Consider the following 22,742-nt stretch of genomic DNA (forward strand, 5'->3'; position numbering starts at 1 on the left):
TACTCCCTCTCCCGGATTTCTTCCAACCTGTCTCACTACGGTTACCTTTGCTAAACTGAATTAGCTAAACTGTGCTTTGCATCAAGTACGTTCACTTATTCATTCAAGGAATATTTACTGAGCTCCTATTATGATTCAGGTATTACCGTAGGCTCTGGGGAGTTAGCAGTGGATAAAACAAAGTCCCTGCTCTCATGGAGCTTACCTATATTTTGGTAGGTGAGGCAGGCTATAAACAAGTAAATGAGTAAAACAAATAGTGTATTAGAAAGTGAGAAGTGGGGGTGCCTTGGTGGCTCAGTGGGTTAAAGCCTCTGCCTTCAGCTCAGGTCATGATCCCAGGGTCCTGGGATCGAGCCCCGCATCGGGCTCTCTGCTCAGCGGGAAACCTGCTTCCTCCTCTCTCTCTCTGTCTGCCTCTCTGCCTACTTGTGATCTCTGTCTATCAAATAAATAAAATCAAAAAAAGAAAGAAAGAAAGAAAGAAAGAAAGAGAGAGAGAGAGTTGAGAAGGAAATAAAAGCAGGGAAGGGCAATGGGAAGTATCAAGGGTAGACAGGGTAGTCAGAGACTCCTCTCTGAGAGGATGAGTCAAGACCCAAAGGAAGTAAGGAAGTAAGAATGCAGGTATCTGGGAAAGAACATTCCAGGCTGAGGGAAAGGCAAGCACAATGGTTCTGTGGCAGGACACCAGGTGGAGTGAGGAAATGTAAAGAGACTAATGTAGGAGAGCAGGAGGTACAAAGTGAGGGGGAGGAGAGGAGCAGGTCAGAGAGGCATAAGAGGCAGCTCATATAGTACATGTCCCATAAACATGTTGGCTTTGAGAGAGATGGGATTCTCAGTCATCAGAGGGTTTTGAGCAGAAAAGTGACACAACCTCCTCGTGTTTTAGCAGGATCACTCTGGTTTCTGTGTGGAGAACAGACAGAGAGGGAAGAGGAGTAAAAACAGGGGGACAGTCAGGACACTACTAAAATAATCAGGAAAGAGAAGACTACGCACTGGATCCAGATGGTAGCACTGAATGTGGTGCTCAATATTCAGATTCGGGATCTAGGTCAAAGGTGGTCAGGGTATACTAAACTACAACACACCTTCTCTACATGGAACTGAACTCAGGCTTTTTTATTCCTAAAGCACTACATTTTTTTTCCCTCTTAACTACAATTTCCTTCCTTACTAATTTGTTTATATTGAGTTTTATAAACTGCCTCAAATCCCTTGGCAACTGAAAGAGATTTCTGGTGTACCCAATACTTAGCACAATGTCAGGCACGGAAAAAACATTTGATAAGAGTTTACTAAATGTATCTTCCAATTATGAAAATTCACTTGAAGAATTTAAGTTTCCTCTTACTCCAGAACACACTAAGTTCTACAGACTCAGGGTATTTTTCCCTTACTAGGGTGAAACTATTCCCAAGAAATACAATGAAATTAATAATTTTACCTAACTTTGAGTATAAATAGTAGTTATAGGTAGTTCTTCATATTTTTGTAAGCTAGCAACCTAGAAATGGATGTAGGGTTTCAGACTTTGATAATTCTGCAAGTATTGGCAAATTACAAAAGCTAAATGAGCATATTAACTCTTAAAATCTTTAGGCATCTTATCTCTTAAAGGTCTTCATTTTTTTGGCTAAGTACTTCATTCTATAATTTTTTCTCATACTGGACTTGCAACACTTTGACATTTCTTTTCTCTTACCCTCATTACTGAACTTCTCTGAAGAATTTATACTGATGTCAAGCCAATCAGCAGAATGCCAACTGTTAATAGACTAGAAAACTTCCCAAAATGATTTAATGAATGACAGAATTCGAAAGCACAATAAAGATAATGATCATGCCTATACTACCTTTCTGACTTTCCCTCTCTTTTTCTATATTGCATATTTTTACTCAGAGCAGATTTAGTTAATATTACCATACTGTGTCTTCCTAAATTTACAGAATCTACACACCTACTTCTTCATGATCTCTGCGGTTCAAGAAGGCAGAAGTAGCAGCAGACTCAATTAATTAGCCAAACACAACTCTTCTTTCTTTCCTTAATGCCCCTCATGTAAGTTTTATGTTACTGCATAATTACATTCATGTTTTTGTCTTGGTCATCTATTTATTCGTCTCAATTGTGATACTGGTCACCTTAAAGGAGAACTACAGCTTCTTTATTTTCTATAGTCTCGTCATTCCATGATATGAATTCTCATAAAGTATTTCCTGACACTGAGGGTATCAAGAGAAGACCTAAACTAGGTCTCTTGCTATGGGGAAAGAAAGAAATGGCTTAACCTTATGTGGTGAATTAAATTGTCCACAGTAATATAGGCATGTAAGAAGTAATTTACTATGTGGTAACTTGCACCCTCAAATAATAAAATCATATGAATAAATGATTTAATCTGAGCTTACTCATAAAAATAAAAGGCACCAGTCCTCACAACTTGCCTGATGTAAAAAGGTAAGGGGGGGAAAAGGTAAGGGGAAAATTAGACACAAGTATCTATGGCTTCTGATTCCTAGCGGTACATTTTGTTAGCTGACTCTGAGTTTTATAAAATAGCATATTTAAGATAACTCTTTAATATCTTATAATTTGGAACATTATTTAATACATCTGATCCAAAATAAAGCCATTAAAAACAAAACTTGTGAGCAGGGGAAAGAAAGTCTTAAAGCTGCTTCAAATCTCTGGGAATTAGCATTCTAAAAGAGACAACTATATAAAGCATAGGTAGGCAGCTAAAGAAAAGAATAAGTAATAAGCCGTTTATCCCATAAAATTGTAGCTCTGTGTCAAAACACCCAATAAAGCCTTGAATATAAGAAAGCACCCAAGAATATTTTCTTGGATCTCCTCTTAACAATTAGAGGAGTCAGGGATAAAAACCTCTACATAACTGAGGTGGAGATCAAGGTGATTAATTTGGGCAACTATCCAAAAAACATAGTAGTGGTAAAATAAACTGAAGGCTTTTTGAGAATCAGAGTGATAGATTAAGCCTCAAAGCACAAACAGGCAGGGGGGCAAAGAAATATTGGAGACTTTAGGGAACTGTATTGTAAAATAAAAATGGAATTATAAAAGATGTGATTCTAATGAGTAATGATATGCATGAGCAGTACTTGAAGTTGCAAATCACAAATCTGGAGATAAAATAGGATTTTAATAACTGATTAAAACTTTTAGGTTCTTGTTATTCCAATTCAACCTATTTTCCTACTATTCTGAATAATATAAATTCCTAAAAAGTTCTTTGAAATGCACTTAAACAGTTCCAAGTTGTGAGGAAAGGTTTTGCCACAACAAAAATAAGCTGTATCAAACTTTTCCCAAACACTTGCTCAAAAGCAGCTCATCATCACTGGGCTCTCGTTTCAAAATGTACTTTTTTTCTTCAAAGTATTATAAATAAGTCTTCTTCACAGTAATGAGCATAAACAGACCATACTTATTCAGAGATTACTCATTAATAATCAATCCATGAATATTTATTGTTTATTCAGGGAATGCTGCCTACAAGCCAGCATGACTATCAATTCAGAAGTCAAGTCAAGGGGGCCAACAGCAATCAGTAGGCAAAACTCCAATATCTCCCACCCATAAAAAGAATTCTCTCTTCCTGGTATTTAAACTTTTTATTTTCTTAATGGGAACAAGGACTATGCTTAAAGGAATGCTATCAAGATTTATAGTTTTACTGGCTAAAATATTAGCATAAAATATGGAAAACTTAAATTTATGTATGCACTTTTGTGATTATTCAAACAGCCCCATAGCAACTAACATGGCTGAATTGAAAATGGGCGAGAAATAGCTGGTGAGAAAGTAGACTGGAGTTTTAATCTTGCAAAAGAAGATCTTTATCCATTTTGAGTCTAAAATTTAAAAAGTAGCATTACTAACTTTCTTCTCACAACTTATGCCTCTGCTCATGCACCAGAATGAGCAAAACAAAGGGAGTTTTAAAACAGTGACTTAATATTACTGTTCCATTTTACTCGTGATATCATGGTCATATGCAATGTTTTGCCAAAGAAGCTGGACTTCAGCTGTTCACTACCAATGCTTTTTTTAAAGTCTACACTCATGGGGGTGCCTGGGTGGCTCAGTCGGTTGAGCATCTGCCTTCAGCTCGGTTCACTATCTCAGGGTCCCAGGACGCTGGGACAAGTGCCATGTGGGCGCCTCCACTAAGTAGAGAGTCTGCTTCTCCTTCTCACTCTCCCTCTGTGCTCTCGTGCTCTCTCTCTCTATTTCTCTCTCAAATAGATAAAACTCTTAAAAAAGTCTGCACTCATTAGTTATCATCTTGTTATTTCATTAATAAAAATATAGGAAGGATGTTTACATGTTTATAACTTTATCTTTCCTTTACACTGACGTAGGAACTATGCTAAACATCTCTTTACACAGTCAACACTCACTATAATTTCTTATACATGAAGGGTGAAAACAAACAATAAATTTCTAGTAGTGGGAAATGTTGAAGAAAGAGCTCTGAGAGGAACTAAAAATAGCTGAAAGGTCCTTATAATGTAAAATAATGCTATGACACCAGTTAGTCATCTGTGAGTCAGTCAGTCTTGATTTTGAGCCACAGCAGGCTAAACACCCACAGTCATGGTTAGCTTCAGTCCTCCTTGGTCCCATTAGCAGGAAGGAAAACTTTCCAAATGAAGTATGGGGTGGGGTGGGGAGCAAGGGCAAGTAAAAAGGATTCAGCTTTGTTGACTGTTTCCTTTGCTGTGCAGATGCTTTTGATCTTGATGAAGTCCCAAAAGCTCATTTTCGCTTTTGTTTCCTTTGCCTTTGGAGACATATCTTGAAAGAAGTTGTTGTGGCTGATATCGAAGAGGTTACTGCGTATGTTCTCCTCTAGGATTCTGATAGATTCCTGTCTCACATTGAGGTCTTTTATCCATTTTGAGCTTATCTTTGCGTATGGTGTAAGAGAATGGTGAGTTTCATTCTTCTACATATAGCTGTCCAATTTTCCCAGGACCATTTATTGAAGAGACTGTCTTTTTCCAACGTATATTTTTTCCTGCTTTGTCAAAGATTATTTGACCATAGAGTTGAGGGTCCATATCTGGCTCTCTACTCTGTTCCACTGGTCTGTGTGTGTGTTTTTATGCCAGTACCATGCTGTCTTGGTGATCACAGCTTTGTAGTAAAGCTTGAAATCAGGTAACGTGATGCCCCCAGTTTTATTTTTGTTTTTCAACATTTCCTTAGCAATTCGGGGTCTCTTCTGATTCCATATAAATTTTTGGATTATTTGCTCCAGCTCTTTGAAAAATACCGGTGGAATTTTGATCGAAATGGCATTTAAAGTATAGATTGCTCTAGGCAGAATAGACATTTTAACAATGTTTATTCTTCCGATCCAAGAGCATGGAATGGTCTTCCATCTCTTTGTGTCTTCTTCAATTTATTTCATGAGTGTTCTGTAGTTCCTCGAGTACAGATCCTTTACCTCTTTGGTTAGGTTTATTCCCGGGTATCTTATGGTTCTTGGTGCTATAGTAAATGGAATCAATTCTCTAATTTCCCTTTCTATATTTTCATTGTTAGTGTATAAGAAAGCCACTGATTTCTGTACATTGACTTTGTATCTTGCCACATTACTCAATTGCTGTATGAGTTCTAGTAGTTTGGGGGTGGAGTCTTTTGGGTTTTTCATATAAAGAACCATGTCATCTGCAAAGAGAGAGAGTTTGACTTCTTCATTGCCAATTTTGATACCTTTTATTTCTCTTTGTTGTCTCTGACTGCTGTTGCTAGGACTTCTAATACTATGTTGAACAAGAGTGGTGAGAGTGGGCATCCTTGTCGTGATCCTAATCTCAACGGGAAGGCTGCAAGCTTTTTCCCACTGAGGATGATATTTGCTGTGGGTCTTTCATGGATAGATTTTATGAAGTTCAAGAATGTTCCCTCTATCTCTACACTTCGAAGCATTTTAATCAGGAACGGATGCTGGATTTTGTCAAATGCTTTTTCTGCACTAATTGAGAGGACCATGTGGTTCTTCTCTCTTCTCTTAAAGAGGCAACCCACAGAATGGGAGAAGTATTTGCAAATGACAGTACAGACAAAAGGTTGATATCCAGGATCTATAAAGAACTCCTCAAACTCAACACACACAAAACAGACAATCCTATAAAAAAATGGGCAGAAGATATGAACAGACACTCCTCCAATGAAGACATACAAATGGCTATCACACACATGAATAAATGCTCATCATCACTAGCCATCAGGGAGATTCAAATGAAAACCACATTGAGATATCACCTTACACGAGTTAGAATGGCCAAAATTAGCAAGACAGGAAACAGCATGTGTTGGAGAGGGTGTGGACAAAGGGGAACCCTCTTACATTGTTGGTGGGAATGCAAGTTGGTGCAGCCACTTTGGAGAACAGTGTGGAGATTCCTTAAGAAATTAAAAATAGAGCTTCCCTATGACCCTGCAATTGCACTACTGGGTATTTACCCCAAAGATACAGATGTAGTGAAAAGAAGGGCCTTCTGTACCCCAATGTTTATAGCAGCAATGGGCACGGTTGCCAAACTGTGGAAAGAGCCAAGATGCCCTTCAATGGACAAATGGATAAGGAAGATGTGGTCCATATACACTATGGAGTATTATGCCTCCATCAGAAAGGATGAATACCCCTTTTGTAGCAACATGGACGGGACTGGAAGAGATTGTGCTGAGTGAAATAAGTCAAGCAGAGAGAGTCAAGTATCATATGGTTTCACTTATTTGTGGAACATAACAAATAACATGGAGGACAAGGGGAGATGGAGAGGAGAAGGGAGTTGAGGGAAATTGGAAGGGGAGGTGAACCATGAGAGACTATGGACTCTGAAAAACAATCTGAGGGTTTTGAAGGGGCAGGGGGTGGGAGTTTGGGGGAACCAGGTGGTGGGTATTAGAGAGGGCACGGATTGCATGGAGCACTGGGTGTGGTACAAAAACAATGAATACTGTTAGGCTGAAAAGAAATAAAAAAATTTTTTAAAAAAGGATACAGCTGTGTTTCACTGGATAGCTGTCAAATGTCCAGCAATTTTTAAAATGTGGATTCTATAAAAATTCACCAAAATCATTCTGCTAAAAAAGAAATGTCTATTTTTTTTTACCATAGATATCTCCTAAGCAAATTTATATAATAGAAAACATTTTGTATACATAGCATGTTATAAAAAAAATATTTATACTCTCTGACCCACAATACCATAATGTTTTATCTAAGAACACCCTTCCCTGGCTCTATTTTTGGCGGGAAAGAAAGTAACTCAGGGAATCCAGGGTTTCAACATGTGCTATAAGCCATTACTGCTTGTGTTTATTTTTTACTTTGTTGCATAAACTATCAATATTAGCACTTTGAACACACGGTTACTACCCCAAACATTATTATTTCATCCGAATCTTATGGCATCAAATATTTATTTCTGGAACTGCATCTTTATTTTTATAGTCTAGTCAAGGGAAAACAAGGCTCAATATACAAATTTCTAATTCATAAACCACTGTTCAAGAACATATCCACTGAGAGTGTGTGAAGGGAGAGCTATTGTTTATTTTTAACTTCTAAAAACAGGATAGATTATTCATTAATCAAAAATAACAGGTAATTTCCCCAAAGTTTCAACTCCTCCATTATTTAACTTAATGAAATGATGGGATTATACTGTAATGTACAATGAGAATAACCTCATCAAGGTTAAGAGAAAAACACCTGTTTGTATCATAGGCAGAATTAATATGGATTACTAAATGAATATGCACTTGTGCAAGCTTTCAAATGTTTAACAGGTGACATTTAATAGTAAGAAAACGAAATGCTTAAATAGAAAGGAGCAGAAACACCTGGGCAGGTCTGCAAGTGTGGCCGCCTACTTAGCATGCAATTGCATTTTCAACATAATTAGTTTAAATGAGCTTCTAAATTTGGGTGATGCATTGCACATGTAATTAAGATTTAATTAAAAATGTTCTATAATAAATTGTTTTCCATTTCTGACAAATCACATTAGAGAGGTGGATTTTGATTTGGAAATAGTTTTTAAAATGTGTTAATCATCGGCGCTGAAAATATGAGAAAGAAAAAGAGGAGCTCTGCTGAAAGTTACTTGGGATTTACAAAATAAGAGGTAAAGGGCAGCGTTTTCCTTCATAGTATTGTGAAGTTTAGCTGAAGAGGACGGTGAAATTCACTTGCTTTGGTAAGTAGAAGCATGCCGAACGTGATGATACACAAGATGGATTTCTTTCTTATTTCTGTAAAGGATATGGTAGATACTTTCAAACTTTTCTTACGGGAACGACCCCATTGTTAAGTACTGCTTAGTGGTAGAATGAGCGAAGCACGGCTTGGCACTAACCTGCTAAATCCTGCCACAGAGATGAAGCCCCTGTTGCCAGTCCAGGATAAATTAAGCCACTGGACGAGGGTGCAGCGAGGTTGCAGAAATTCCAGCGAGCTGTCATTGAGCTTTGCCCAGTACGGCTGCAGGTTGAGGTGGGTGTACTGTAGAGGGTCGCAGCAATGCTGGTTCAGTAGTTTGCAAGTCTGGGCTAATCTACACAGGTCTGGCAGCGTCAGATGATTCAGAATCAGCTGAATGAGCTACATCAAACAGATTAAAAACCAGTATCACTGAAGTACAGCGTATGCTCTAACAAAGAACAGCAACATCACGTGTTTCCTAACAGTATTTTCACCTAGGACATCGACACCACAGCATTACCCAAAGTCAGAAGAAACCATACTTACATAAGACAAGATAGATTACATTCCAAAATTGTTTCAAGTATACTTGGCTCATGTCTACCACTTTTTTTTTTTTTTTTTTTTTTTTTACAGTACAAACATCTATTTTGGCAATCTGTTGACTAATAGTTTTTCATAGACTCAACATTTCCTGAGCCATCTGCTACACCTCAAACGTGGTGAGAGATGAGAGTTGCCATTTTCGGAGTTTTGCAGAGTCCAGTGGGAACTGGAAAGTACAATGACATGTTTTAATGGCTTTGAAAGACAGGAGCAGAGGCGGCTCGGGAAGATACAGGCCTAACCCCAAAGGGAGAGGCTACTTGTACCTGGAAGGCTCAGCTCTCAAGCGTGAGAGGCAAACTAGGTGAAAGACTAGTTAATGTTTAAGGGCTGCGTTACAAAGAGCCTCAGAGAGGAGCCTGAATGTACTCCGGAAGCTATAAGGAGTCTGGAAGGGATTTACACTACAGAATGACCTGGTCAGATCTGTGTTTGGAAAGCTCACACTGCAGGGGTTACTCTTGGAGGCAGGGAGGCAGGAAGTGAAACCAGCCAAGGAGCTGCTAGAGAGTTCCCTGAGGAAAGAGAAAACAGGGGCCTGCTGGCAGGGATGATGTAGCAAACACATACAAAAAGTCTTAAACAGGAGGAATCCAAAAGATTTTTATCTCTAATTAAAATAATTTCCTTGAACTAGTCCAAGATTTGTTGTTTTGTTTTGTTTTTATGGTGAGCAGTTTGGGGCTTCTAAACTAATTTTTCTAAACTACTGCTGAATAGCCTCTTCTGGACCAAGAAACAAAGAAAAAAGAAGATCAAATATTTGCTAAATGCTAAAAATCTTTAGATGAGAGGGAATATTGAGTTTCTTGCTTAATGCAATGTATTTGTCTAGCTACACTTTTTGTTTTGCAAATATGCCCTTTAACCTAAATGATGTTCTTTAATTTATTTGACTATGTAAGCCCAATTTCATTTCAGGTCAGAATTTCACTGTTTTAGGCCAAAAAATTACAAAACTGTGATAACATGATATTTAAAATAAGCTTAAAGGGTACATAAAATATGAGCATTGCTGACTAGTACATAGATTGTGTTCAGTAGGGCTTGGGGTATTTTCGCTCTTTAAGACTGAACTGGACTTTAAAAAATATTAAAGGTTAGTGATATTTTAAAAAAGGAACTAAAAGGAAATTAAAAATTAGTCTAAATCTCAACACCCCAACAATATGCTAACTTCTAACATCTAAAACACTTACACAAAGAACAAAAGAAAACTGGAGGAAAACATTAGAAAACCCAAACACTGAAGAAAGGTAGAAAATGAGAAGTCTATCATCAAATCTAACGAACCTTCTCCCCACTGGTAGGTAAGTCCTTACGCTTTTCTGATCTCTTCCAATGAATATGCACAAAATCCCATTTTGGATTTGCACTGAAAGAATGATACTATATACATTGTTCTATACTTGGCTTTTCTCATTTAATGCTGTATCTTATAGGTACCTCTTTATCTGCACATAGAAATCCACCCTATTTCTTTCTATAGATATGGCATACTGTTAACTAATTTCTCACTGACATAATTCCATTTTAATACTGCAGTAACGTTGTGTATGTGCATGTACGCATATCTTGGCAAACTCTGCAAATATACCTTAGGGTGAATTTCATGCTTTTAAATTTTGACATAAGCACAAAATTGCCCTTCAGAGTGTTTGCACTGATTCACTACGAACTGTGTAAAAAAGTGCCCATGCAGGGGCACCTGGGTGGCTCAGTCGGTTGGGTGACCCACTCTTGGTTTTAGCTTAGGTCATGATCTCATGGGTTGTGGGACGGCACCCCGCATCAGGGTCTGTGCTCAGAGAGGAGTCTGCTTGGGATTCTTTCCTTCCACCCTTCCCCTCACATGCGCTTTCTCTCAAATAAATAATTTTTTAAAAAAGTACTTATTCACTTATGTCCTAGACAGCCCTGGAATCAATAAATTTCATCATTCTGAAAGCAGAAAAAAAGGAAACAAAGCAAAAACAGTTTGGTACTGTTGTTTGTTTATTCTTCTTTTTTTAACTACAGAAATGTAACCCTTTGCCAAGGGAGTTGCCAATGTTTCTTTTCTGTTGGTCTGTTTCTGTCTATTCTGTTCCATTTATTTATCTGTTATTTCTCTCACATCAATAGACCTCTGAGTCAAATGAGTTTTGTTCTAACTTTTTTAGAGTTCATGCACTGAGATGCCCTGGATTGTCTGGTTGCAAAGCAGACTCTTTCTTCATTGTTGACCCACAAATATCATTCTCATAGGTTCAGAATATGTCTTATAATCTGAGAAGACTAGTGCCCTTTCCATCACTCTTCTTTTCCAGAATTTTTCTGAGTATTTTCATGATTTTTTTCAGGTAAATTTTTCAATTAAAAAACAAAAATTCTTTATTTTAATTGGGACATCACTGAATATACAGATTAAGGAAAACTGACACCTTTACTTGACTGTGTCTTCTTAGGCAAGGGCATGGTACAATTTATTATTTAATCATCTTTCATGTCCCTAGAGTTCCTAAAAGCTACTGAATTTTGTCTACTAAGTTTGTGACCTGCCAACTTACTTACTGTTCCTAGTAGTTTTAGCCTAGTCTCCTAAGAATTCTAGTACGTAATCATATCACCTGCAAGTGATGACTTTATCATGATGATGATGATGATGATGCCTCCATTCCAAAAATTATGTCTTTTCCTTCTCATATTTCCAGCATTAGCTCATGCTTTAGAATAATGGGAAGTAATAGTGTTGTCTTGTTCCTGGCTTTAATTTAAATGTGAGGTACATATGTAACTTTGAAAGTAAACACATTTTTTAAAAAGTCAAAGAGTGCAGTTAATAATACTATATTGTATACTTGAAAGTTGCTGAAAGTAAATCTTAAGGATTTCCAACACAAACAGTAAAAAAAAAGTTAGCAATTCAAGGTGATGTATGTGTCACCCATCTTGATCTTGGTAATCGTTCTAGAATGTATATGTGAAAACATGTTGTACACTTTAAATATAGACAATTGTATTTTCAATTATTCCCTCATGAAGTTAAAAATAAAAGCAAAAGAACAGTGACATTAATTTTAATAGTTTATTTAATAATATTTTTAAATGATCATTTCAAATGTAATCAATATAAAATCACTGAAATGTTTTACTTTTTTTGTATAAAGTATTTGCAATCCTGCATTTTATACTTTCAGCACATCTCAATTCAGACTAGCCATATTTCAAGTGCTCAATAGTACATGTGGCTAGTGGCTACCACAGTGGAAAACCCATTTCTAGTGTCTGATAAGTAAATATGATGTTAGCTTTGGTTAGTAATATTTGGTCATAGACAATTACAAGAAGTTTAACAAGGTATACAATTGTTTAACAGAAATGGATATTTGGATATCCATCCAGCTGTCATTTGTCAACTAAATTTATGTATCTATAAAAATGAGAGAGGATTTTTCTCCTTTTGACCTAGAACTATGGTATTATAATTCTCTTATAGCAAAAACAATTCTCTAATACCAGAACACCCTTGAATACCAGGAACACATCCTGAATGATTTTGTTGTACCATCTTTTAAAATAATTCTATTTACTTTATTGTATTTGTTTGCAGAAGTAAAACTGGTCTGTAGACTTTGTATGTGCTACAATGTTAAACTGGTTTCATAAAAATGTTGAAAAATTTCCTTTTTCTTTATGCCATGGAAGAGTTTAAATACTATAGGATTTATCTGTTTCTTAAATGTCTGAAAGAACCTATGAAAGCCATCTGGTCTTGGCAACAGTAGGACCTTAAATATTTGTAGAATGAATTAAAAATCTGTTGTTTTAACTACAATATTAAAAGTTATATCAGGACATTTTTAAGCAGTTAGTACAAGAAGGCATTAAAAGTTAAATATATCCCTGTATCAGAGGATCAATAATTCACTTTTTCTAGATGATTTGTAATTTAAATAACACCCAGCAATTTCTGACATCATTCCAAACGAAGGACACTAATGTTAAAAGATGTGCATCTTGTGTGAAAACATCCTCTGATACTTAATATTACATTTTAAGCAAATATCAAAACAGAAAAAGCATAAGGAAAAGTCACTGAGATCATGATATTACCATGTGAAAAAGCACCTTTGGATTTTGATTAAATAAGAGAGAACTCATTTCAGGCCTACACGACAATACCCATTAATCATTCCATACCTGGTATCTATCACAGTGTGTTTTTATATGGGGATAGCCTAGCATGAAGTACTATTTGATACTACAGTGCATGTAGGATGTGATAGTGGGGAGGACTCTCCAGAGTTGGTCTATTCGCCCTCAAAACCCGCTCTACTCATAAAACAATTATTTTCAACTATGGAAACACTGTCAGTTGACATATTTAAAAATGGGTTTTTTTTTCCACTTTAAATAATTTGGATTATCTTAAAATAATTTGGGTATTTTTTTTTTTTTTTAAGTTTCTCTTTTTAGTCCAGGACAGATCATTCAGTGTTTGGTGCTCTCTCTGCATGGTGCTTGGCTTTCGTCAGGGCTGTGTAATGTCCACAGACTACAGATTCCTTCTCCTGGTTTCCGCCCCATGCCTCTGTGGTCCTGAGCAAACCCCTGATCTGTACTGGAAGCCTTCCATCTCTGCTGCCCCTTCCCTTCAGCGCAGAAGCATGCTGAAATCTCTCCCAACTTGCATCACAGACAGATACCTTCCTACTCTGCTGCTTCCTCCACCATTCACTTGTCCTTTCTCCTTTTAGAAGGTAAGTTAGAACAGATAATTCTTTTAATTCATACTCTCCCTCATTCTGATATGCCTTTTTTGAGTGCCACCCAAAGGGGCGAAGTGTTAGGCAAGATGACCAAGTATTCCCTATTGGTGGACAGTCTTCTCCATGCCACAGATCATAAACAGAGTGTATTAACAGAAATACTTTTCTGCTTATACTCAAAGTAAACAGTTTTTGTCTCTGCTTCTCTTACCCTCCTTCATGCCCTAATCAAATATGACAAGGTTTTCCCATTCTTCACCTTAGGTTCACAACTCCACTGAATCAGCTTCCACTGATTATCCTACAGGATTATCAAAGAACTCCAAGCAACCAAAACCTGTGGGCACTTGTAATTTAGCTCTCCGCAGCAATGTGGCTATGTCCTTTTTATGTCTTCTATGCCTCTTTCACTTCCCATTGCTTCACTGTTAAGACACTGTCATCTTCATCTCAAGGGCCTTTTCTGACAGGTCTTCCTCTATGGGACTCCTAAATGTTAGTATTCCCAGAATTCTGCCTTGGCCTTTGATTCATACTCTAAGACTTTCACCAATTAATTTTATCTACCACAGTGCCCCTCACCTCTTCCAAGTAGACTCAGTCACATATAAAGTCAGACCTTCCTCCTGCGTTTCAAACTGAAATACTAACTGCCTACTCTCCTCAACCAGCTGGGGTGCTTTGAGGACTCACAGGCACGTCAAAGTCAATGTGCTCTTCCTACCTTCACCCACTGTTTTACTATTAATGGTATGTCCGTCCACCTAGTCATTTTGAGCAGAAACCTGAAAGTCTGATGTTCTGCTTCCTCTAGAGATGAACATTTACTAGTTACTTTCAATTTCTACCGTCTGAGCTCTGGAATATTTCTCCTATTCATCTCCTTTCCAAATCTTCCAATATCCAGGCTTCATCATTTCTTGCCTCAATGACAGCAGTAGTTTCCGAACTGCTGTCCCCTGCCTCCCACCCTGCCCTCCTCTCGGTCTCCTCTTCATTTGCCAGCGGGGTAATCTAAGACAGAAATCTCATTTTCTTATTCTCATTTTTAAAATAAATTAAATAAAACCTTCAGTGTTTCCCTACTGACTACAGAAAAGGTTCACGGTCTTCTTTATACCATGACACATGGGAAAGACGGAATTTACATGAAGGCCAAAAACTTGGGCAATTATTCTAATTGTGGGCCAACACAGGTGCAAAAGTGCCTGCATATTATGGGAAATTCCTGGAATGTTAGCTATTCCCCACCTTTCTCTCCCTCTCAAAAAAGCATTACAAAGAATACAAGAGAATACAAGAAAGTGAGTGTGAAACTATTATGGGTATATAATCTTGGATCTCCTCTAATTTCTTACCAAAACTTATTTATATAAGGTCTCAAGTATCTAGGAGTTCCCCCAATTAATCTCGCTGTGTACTGAAGAAACACAGCACCCTGAGGAACACGGGCTGAAGGGATAAAACGCAAATCTCTCAGTAAAACCTGCAAGACCTCTCCGACGCAGACTGTGCACCGCCAGGGCTAGGATGTCCTGCTCCCATCGACACAAATGGTGTGCCGTGGAGTTAGGCACCGAGGCAGTTCTGAGCCTCCATCCGGTTTCATCTCCTATGGCCTCTGCTATCAAATCCTCTTCCAGTCACCCTGAAAGGCGGGAGTTCCCAAACAGGTCACACGTGTTCACTTCCTCTCACCTCTGTACATTCTCTTCCCTCTGCCTGAAGTTCCCCTCAGTTATTCATTGGAATGCTCTCTGTCAGCCATTTCTCAAGTCTGGATAAAATTCAAAAACTGTTCAAAACATAATTGCTGAATTTAAATCTCTACCTTGTAGTTTTAGGAAGTGGGTAAGAATCAAAGAAGTGATTTCGTTTCCTCCTGATGAACTGCTCCCACTGTTGTGAGGGCAGATGCTCCCTGACGCCCTGAGGGACAACCCTGTCGGGATCCCACGCTCCTCTTTCGCCAACTCAACTCTCCCTTCATCTTTCCTCAGTCCTCTCACCCAGGGGCCAGCGGGTCTCATCCAATCTGTGAAGCTTTCTTTCTATAACACAAGACTTGACCCAGACAGCCTGGGTGGGATCCTGGCGCATGGCTTACTGACTAAATTACCCTGGATCCTTAACTTCATCTTTTCGTGGCAGCCTTAGCTACTCCACAGGATGTATAGCAGCATTTTAACTGTAAATGTTGTACGGACATTGTGGTGACCCTTAGGCCTTCAAGAGACCATCTCACTGTTCCATGCAAGTTAAGCTACTTGTGTTATTACAAAGAAACCTGCAATACCTACCAGTTTGGAAGAGGATAGTCTAAATTGGCTAAAATTTGTGTTTATAAATCTTTCCTAAAAAGACTTGGTTATATTGTTTTTAACCACACATAGCAGTTGTCAGCGAGGGACAAAAAATGCCTCATGGTCCGCTTCTGGCATCTGATGCCTGGGAGCCAGGGATGCTAAACATACTGCATAAATGCCCCTAGAGAGACACAGTGAAAACAAGGCTTTCGGCAGAGGCACCTTCCACCTACCTAGACCAAAAATTATAACTAGTCGTAGATTATAAATGAGAGTTAGTAGAGAAGAATAAAGGACACTTGGGGAAACAATGGGCTTATCAAGTAGATAAGCATCCCTTTCACAGTCTTACTAACACTCTTAATGCAAGACAGAAGTGGTAAGATTACGTAACATAATTTTGTCTAGTTTTTTCAAAATCAAAACATAGCTGACCCTTGAACAATAGCAAAAGTTAAGGCTGTCATCCCCCCCCGCCCACAGCTGAAAATCCATATATAACTTCTGACTCCCCAAAAAGTCAACTATTAAGAGCCTACTGTTGACTTAATTAAGCCTTACAGTGAACACAAATAGTCAAGTAACACATTTTATATATTATATGTATTATGACTATATTCTTTCAATGACATAATCTAGAGAAGAGAAAATGTTAAGAAAATCCTAAGGAAGATGCATTTACAGTACTACACTGTAAAAAAAAGAAATCTATGTATAAGTGGACCCACACAGTTTAAAAGCCATGTTGTTCAAAGGTTAATTATATATAATACATGAGATTACATACACTTTACCAACACTTGCATTTCTCTGATAGTAAAATAAACATTAATATCTAAACATTTAAAAATTATAGTCTTATGTCAATACTGCTACTAATTATCTTTGGCTTACCTCATAAGGCAGTTTATCAAAATATCCATTATTTGGCCCCTCCCCGAGGGCAGTACTACTAAACTTTTTGTTAAGACTATCCATTCCACAAACATCCTTTTCTTCATAGTCATCATCTTCTAAATCATTCATGTCAATAAGTGAAGTCTTGAGAGAAAGCACTGGCTTGTCCTTCGTACCGTGTAACACGACAGCATCTAATTCAGTGTAATAATCCAGAAGAGAACTATTTACTTCCAGCCGTATGAGGTTTGTGGGAAAATTTATCTGCCTGATACAAGGTTTAAACTGGCGAGCCTGGGAAGCATTCACCTTCGTCGGTTTCTCGGACCAAAGAATCTCCCATCTGCCAAAGAAAGAAACTTACCTATAATACGCTTTGGAATGAAATTTACTGTTACTTTAGGATTATGGCCCCATTCCCAATATGTTCATGTGATGCACAAAGGTATGAAATAAGGTGAACAGAATCAAACACAAGTATTGTTTCCAGTACATAAAAGAAATATATACTAAATGCCATATACTTTGAAATATCTATACTGCTTAAATTATTTTTATAATTCCCTAGAAAGTTCTTTCTGGCAAATTTCACATTGGTCAGTTAGAAACTCGCATCGCTAGAACTACATAAGGAACACCATTTGGTTTTACAGAAAAAGGAAACCCTAAGTCACAATAAGGCGCACAGGATGAACAAAGCTCTTACGTGTCCCTGTCCTAAACCAACTGTGGAAATGACACTGAGTGTCTTGTCACACCGGGGTCTCCTTGTCCAGCTTTTTCATTTCTTTACTGGTGTCATATAAACTCAAAACTTCCCTTATCTCTGGTTTTCTTTCATCTGGTCATTAAGTTTTGTCAAACTTTTCACGAAATTCTTGCTTTTATATGCTTTTCCTCTGAATTCCCATTATTCTCCTCTTTCAGCCATCTGTGTATGTTCCTTATCTAGCAAGTATCTAACACATACCACGTAAATAACATTTTCTCCTACTCCTCCAAGATGAACCCCACGTTCCAGCCAGATTAGTCATTACCTTCTGGATAATAAACTCATTTCCATCGTTGTGTCTTTGGTCATGTTGTCTCCCCAAAACAAAATGCTCAACCTGCAATTATCAGCCCATTGATTCTTCAAGGTCCAACTCACATGCCATCCCTTCATAGAGGTCTCCTTATAAAACTATTTTCCAAAATTATTTAAAGATTCTCCATAATGTAGCATCATTAGATATGTAATATTCTCACATATGTGTTATTAGTAACCATTTCTAATATTGTTCCCAAATATATCAGAGAAACTTTAAAGTGCAGACCAAAAAAACCACTTTAATAAACATCTTTCCATTTCTAATGACTTTAGTTAGCAGAATTTTTTAAATACAGATTTCATGTGAAAGACTAAGTATTTCTAAGTCTCTCAACACATACTTCAAACTGCTTTCAAAGAAGCTTATGCCAATGGCATTTAAGAATGACTACTGAAGGATGCCTGAGTGGCTCAGTCAGTTAAGCCTCTGACTCTTGATTTCAGCTTAGGCCATGATCTCAGGGTTATGAAACTGAGTCCTGTGTCTCCACACTCAGCACGGAGTCTGCTTAAGATTCCCTCTCTCTCTTTACCCCCCACACCTCACCTACCCCCTGCACGCACACATTCTCTCTCTCTCTCTAAAATAATACATGAACTCTTCAAAAAGAATGACTACTGAAAGTTTTATTTATTTTTTAAAAATAATCTGTAATTTCATGGTAAGCCACATCTCCACAAGATATAATTTATAATTCACTGATTACCAATAACACTTAAAATGTTTTCATAGGGCGCCTGGGTGGCTCAGTGGGTTAAGCCGCTGCCTTCGGCTCAGGTCATGATCTCAGGGTCCTGGGATCGAGTCCCGCATCGGGCTCTCTGCTCAGCAGGGAGCCTGCTTCCTCCTCTCTCTCTCTGCCTGCCTCTCTGCCTACTTGTGATCTCTCTCTGTCAAATAAATAAATAAAATCTTAAAAAAAAATTTAAAAAAAATAAAATGTTTTCATAAATTTATAAATCATATAAGGTTCTTTCTTTTTAATATATCATCTATTCATTTCCTTGGCCAAGTGACCTATCAAGATTTAAGTAAAAATTGATTATAGCAAGGCATTTAGGAAACTGAAATAGACAAAAGAGTGTGAGTCAAAACTACAGAAGTCATCAACATGCAGGTACCCTAATGGTCTTTAGGCCAAGATGGCAGCGAGAAAGGCACAGAGCACCAATCTGGAAGCACATGGCAGAAGTTCTCAGGGATTATTTAAACACATCACTAACCATTATAGTAGGAACTTTCGCAGTTACAAGCACCTTTATAATCACTTCATATCTGCTGCTTTTATAAAACCCATCAAACAAAGAGCCTGTGACTGTTATACCTGGAGATAACACGGAAGTAGGAATGGAGAGATCAGTGTCACTCTCTAACCAACCTTGGGAGATGAGGGAAGAGTTCTAAGGAGTAGAGCAAGTTGTGGCAGTTTCAGAGTGAAGGAAAGCACGCTGGGCATCTTGCTCTTCCTGTGACAAGGCAGTAAAGCCCACCAGGAGTGCCAGGCTAGACCCAAGTACCCCTAGAGCGTAACTGCAAAAATCTTGAGGGTTCCTAACAATAGAACTGATTTCAACACTCTAATGTAAACCTATGCAGTTAAATAGAGCTAGCCATACAGATACAAGGAACTGAAGTATGAATCATTTAAAACCGTGTTGGTGGGAAAATGCTTTCCTAATTTGGGACAGTATATTTCCAAAAATCATGAGGCAAATGGTTTTACTATATGTAAACAGTAAACTCTTACTACTTGTTGCCACGCTAAAATGACATCAGATGTTAGAGGAACGCTATTGTCTGGGAAACAAGGACTGCGCAGGACCCTGTAAAGTAATGGCCCATACTGGGTCACAACACATGTGGTCTAACCCCATCTATTATGATTTAGCTTCACTGAGGAGTTTTTATGAGGCTTAACAGAAACACTGAAAATGTGATATAGAAATCACCTCTGCCAGGTCCTTTGCAATAAATAAACACACAACTAATACATGTTCTTCACGTATAGTTTGAACTGCTTTATAATACAAATTACATTATAAATTTACAAACAGCTTAAAGAAAAGCACTGCCTAGAGAAGATTCTATTTTAATAAGGTATTAATCCACTAAACTCCTCCCTACCTACCTTGCAGAATGGACAAAGTTAGATGATGCTTTAAATTAACTTCCTTAACTTTCTAGTATATTTAAACATATCAGTATTAATGTTATTTTAGTAACATTTTTGCTTCTTCTATGTAGCATGAATATTCTATATTTACTTACACATATATCTTAAATTGTAGATATGATAGTACAAAGAACATCATCATGTTTGTTTTTTTAAATCACCAGTTTTTAGAAATATTTAAAAATATGTCTAAATATAAAAAAATTTCATGTATCTAAATTATTTATATTTTACTTTTTCTTGATAATCTAAAAAGCAAAAATTATAAAAAGAGAAAAATTATCTTATATGTCTGTGGCCATCTGAATTAAACTAACATTAACCATAAGACCAATACAAATTGATCCTGAGGTGTCTGCATTAAAGCATTTTTTTATTTAAAATTTCCTAATAGAATTACAATATATTATTTCAAAGTTAGAAAGAGAATGGTATCTATTTTATTCAATAAGATAATATGCCAATATTACTTTATTCTAGAAAACTGAAGCCAGAATCTTAAAATCTAGTCAGAGAAAACAAGCAAGCAAATACAAACAAATGTACATGTGCACACATGTGGATGAACACATACACACACACACACACACATACACACATTCCTTACTGGGAGACAGCCCAACTCTTTCAATCCTCTTGACCCAGTACAGTGTTAAGGAGATCAGACTGCTTTAAGTCATGCCCTCTGTAGTCTATACATTTATCTGTTTACTATGTAGTCACATACTGTGTGTGTGTGTGTGTGTGTGTGTGTGACAAATCTGACAGACTCCAACGTCCTATGTAAGTATTTAAATCTACAGTATTACATATGAAAATTCAGCTTGGAATTCCATTCTGGCTGTGCTCAGAGCACTTAATTCTGGGATGGTAACCAAGGGCATTCTCTTCATCCGCCCACCTATTTCCCCATTCTGTTGATAGTACTACTGAATGCCTACTATGTGTCCAGTACCTAGAAACAAAGAAACAAACCACTCCACCACCATGATGTTAATTTGTTGCTGCCCCCATTGAGAAACGTCCCTCTAGGGCTCCCTAGAGAAAGAGAGATGTTCACCAATGGAAACCAGAGAAACGAGTTTTCCAGCATACTTAGGTTGGAAACTTGGCACATGGATGCAAAAAGCTTCCCTTCTAACCACAATTTCTCCTGGTTGGTCAGCGTGTCTAGCAGCCAGCACAAAGAAAGTTCTCTTGCTAACACTGCTGCGTTCCATCAGCCGAAAGTGAAAGGACAGAAGAGGAGCACCAACAAGAATAAGAGAAGAGTACTCTGATACACGCCTACTCACTGCCTGCCTCCCAGCCCATCTCTAATTGGAACTAACTAGCATCTGCTTTAACAAAATCATGCTTCTTGGCCTACAAAGTCAGGACCACACTATGACCAATTTGTGAAACTATTGTCTAAGCAACTCCCTTTGGCAGCAAATTCACTCTACGACAGCCACTTTCTGCTTTCTTAACTTCAGTGTTATATAACAAGTGTTTTTAACACTCAGAAAAATCCATACCACTGAATTTTATCCCCAAATAACTTTATTCTAATCAGTTTCTTTAATATGACCTCAATTTATCCTTTTACTTTCTCCTCTTTTCCTGTCTCTTTCTTCCAATGTGTAACCCCATGCTAGCCTATCTTCTGACCCTTACATAAGCATCCATTAAGGTCCTACCCTCAGTACAGGGACATTGGATACTACTGGTTTTCTTTTCTCTGAATCAGGTGCTAGGCAAGATGTCAGAAGACTTTGAGATCTTATAGAACTACCTGTAACTTGTCTACTTCACTTACTGAACAAAAAAAAGGAAACCAGACAAAATGGGGAAAGACTGCTTTTAATTTTTGAATGTTCTGGTACTACAAGTCCATTTCATGCCAATTCCTGAGCCACTCCCAACACACTCGCTTGCTAATTCTTAAGGTAGGCATAAAACCATGTGCTCAATTAAAATAATAGGCAGTACAGTCCCGGGGTTCCTAAACAACAGCGTGATGGAGATCTCCATGAATAAATGTGAAAAATAAGGAAGTGTATTGGTATATATAAAAATACGCACACATACACATGTAAAGTCGCCAACCACTCTTTAGATTCTGATCATGCCAACTTCCCAGTATAAACTGAGGTTTCTTTTATAAAGTGATGATGATGATAAATAATGTTAGTTATTTCAAGGGTTTGCCTTCAGAGGTGTACTTATTTAGCATAGTAAATAATGTGACAATCTATATCAGTTCTCTGATGTTTACTATTATTATGTTTCCTAGTTTATGAGAGCCAACGCCCCCTACCTGTACTCCACTCAGACCTCCTGGGCAGTTCTGTGGGCCCACCTCACGTCCCCCTGCAGCCTTCTTCAGAGAACTACTCGGGCTCCTAGAGCCTCTTCGTCCAGAGGGTGGCCTGTGCCTGGCAGATTTCCATTCCCCTTGCCACTTCTCTAGCCCCTAGTCCAAGATAAACCGGTGTAGGAACCTAAGAGCCCGGCTCCTCAGCAACTTTTCCTCGAGGCTGACTGGGACTTCTTATGAAAGTGCATCCTTGTCTGACTTTTTCCCTTCCCTGCAGTGCTCTCCCCATTCTCATAGAGGTTCCTCCAGGAGCCTTTCCGTTGCAATCCTCCGCATAACAACAGTCCTCTCAAGGTCTGCTTCT

General features: G+C 37.9%; 1 protein-coding gene across 1 annotated transcript in view; it reads right to left on the reverse strand.

The window, feature by feature from the left end:
• FBXL4 (F-box and leucine rich repeat protein 4) overlaps positions 1-22,742 on the reverse strand; it is an 87,483-nt gene that overhangs the window by 43,942 nt on the left and 20,799 nt on the right. The window contains exons 4-5 of the mRNA XM_004767075.3: positions 16,813-17,158; positions 8,410-8,654 (exon numbers count right to left, since the gene is read on the reverse strand). Of these exons, the coding sequence (XP_004767132.1) occupies positions 8,410-8,654; positions 16,813-17,158 (591 nt within the window). The remainder of the gene's footprint in view (positions 1-8,409; positions 8,655-16,812; positions 17,159-22,742) is intronic.

The sequence above is a fragment of the Mustela putorius genome, unplaced genomic scaffold (assembly GCF_011764305.1).
Source record: "Mustela putorius furo isolate JIRA1106 unplaced genomic scaffold, ASM1176430v1.1 tig00000759_pilon_pilon_pilon, whole genome shotgun sequence".
Taxonomy (NCBI): domain Eukaryota; kingdom Metazoa; phylum Chordata; class Mammalia; order Carnivora; family Mustelidae; genus Mustela; species Mustela putorius.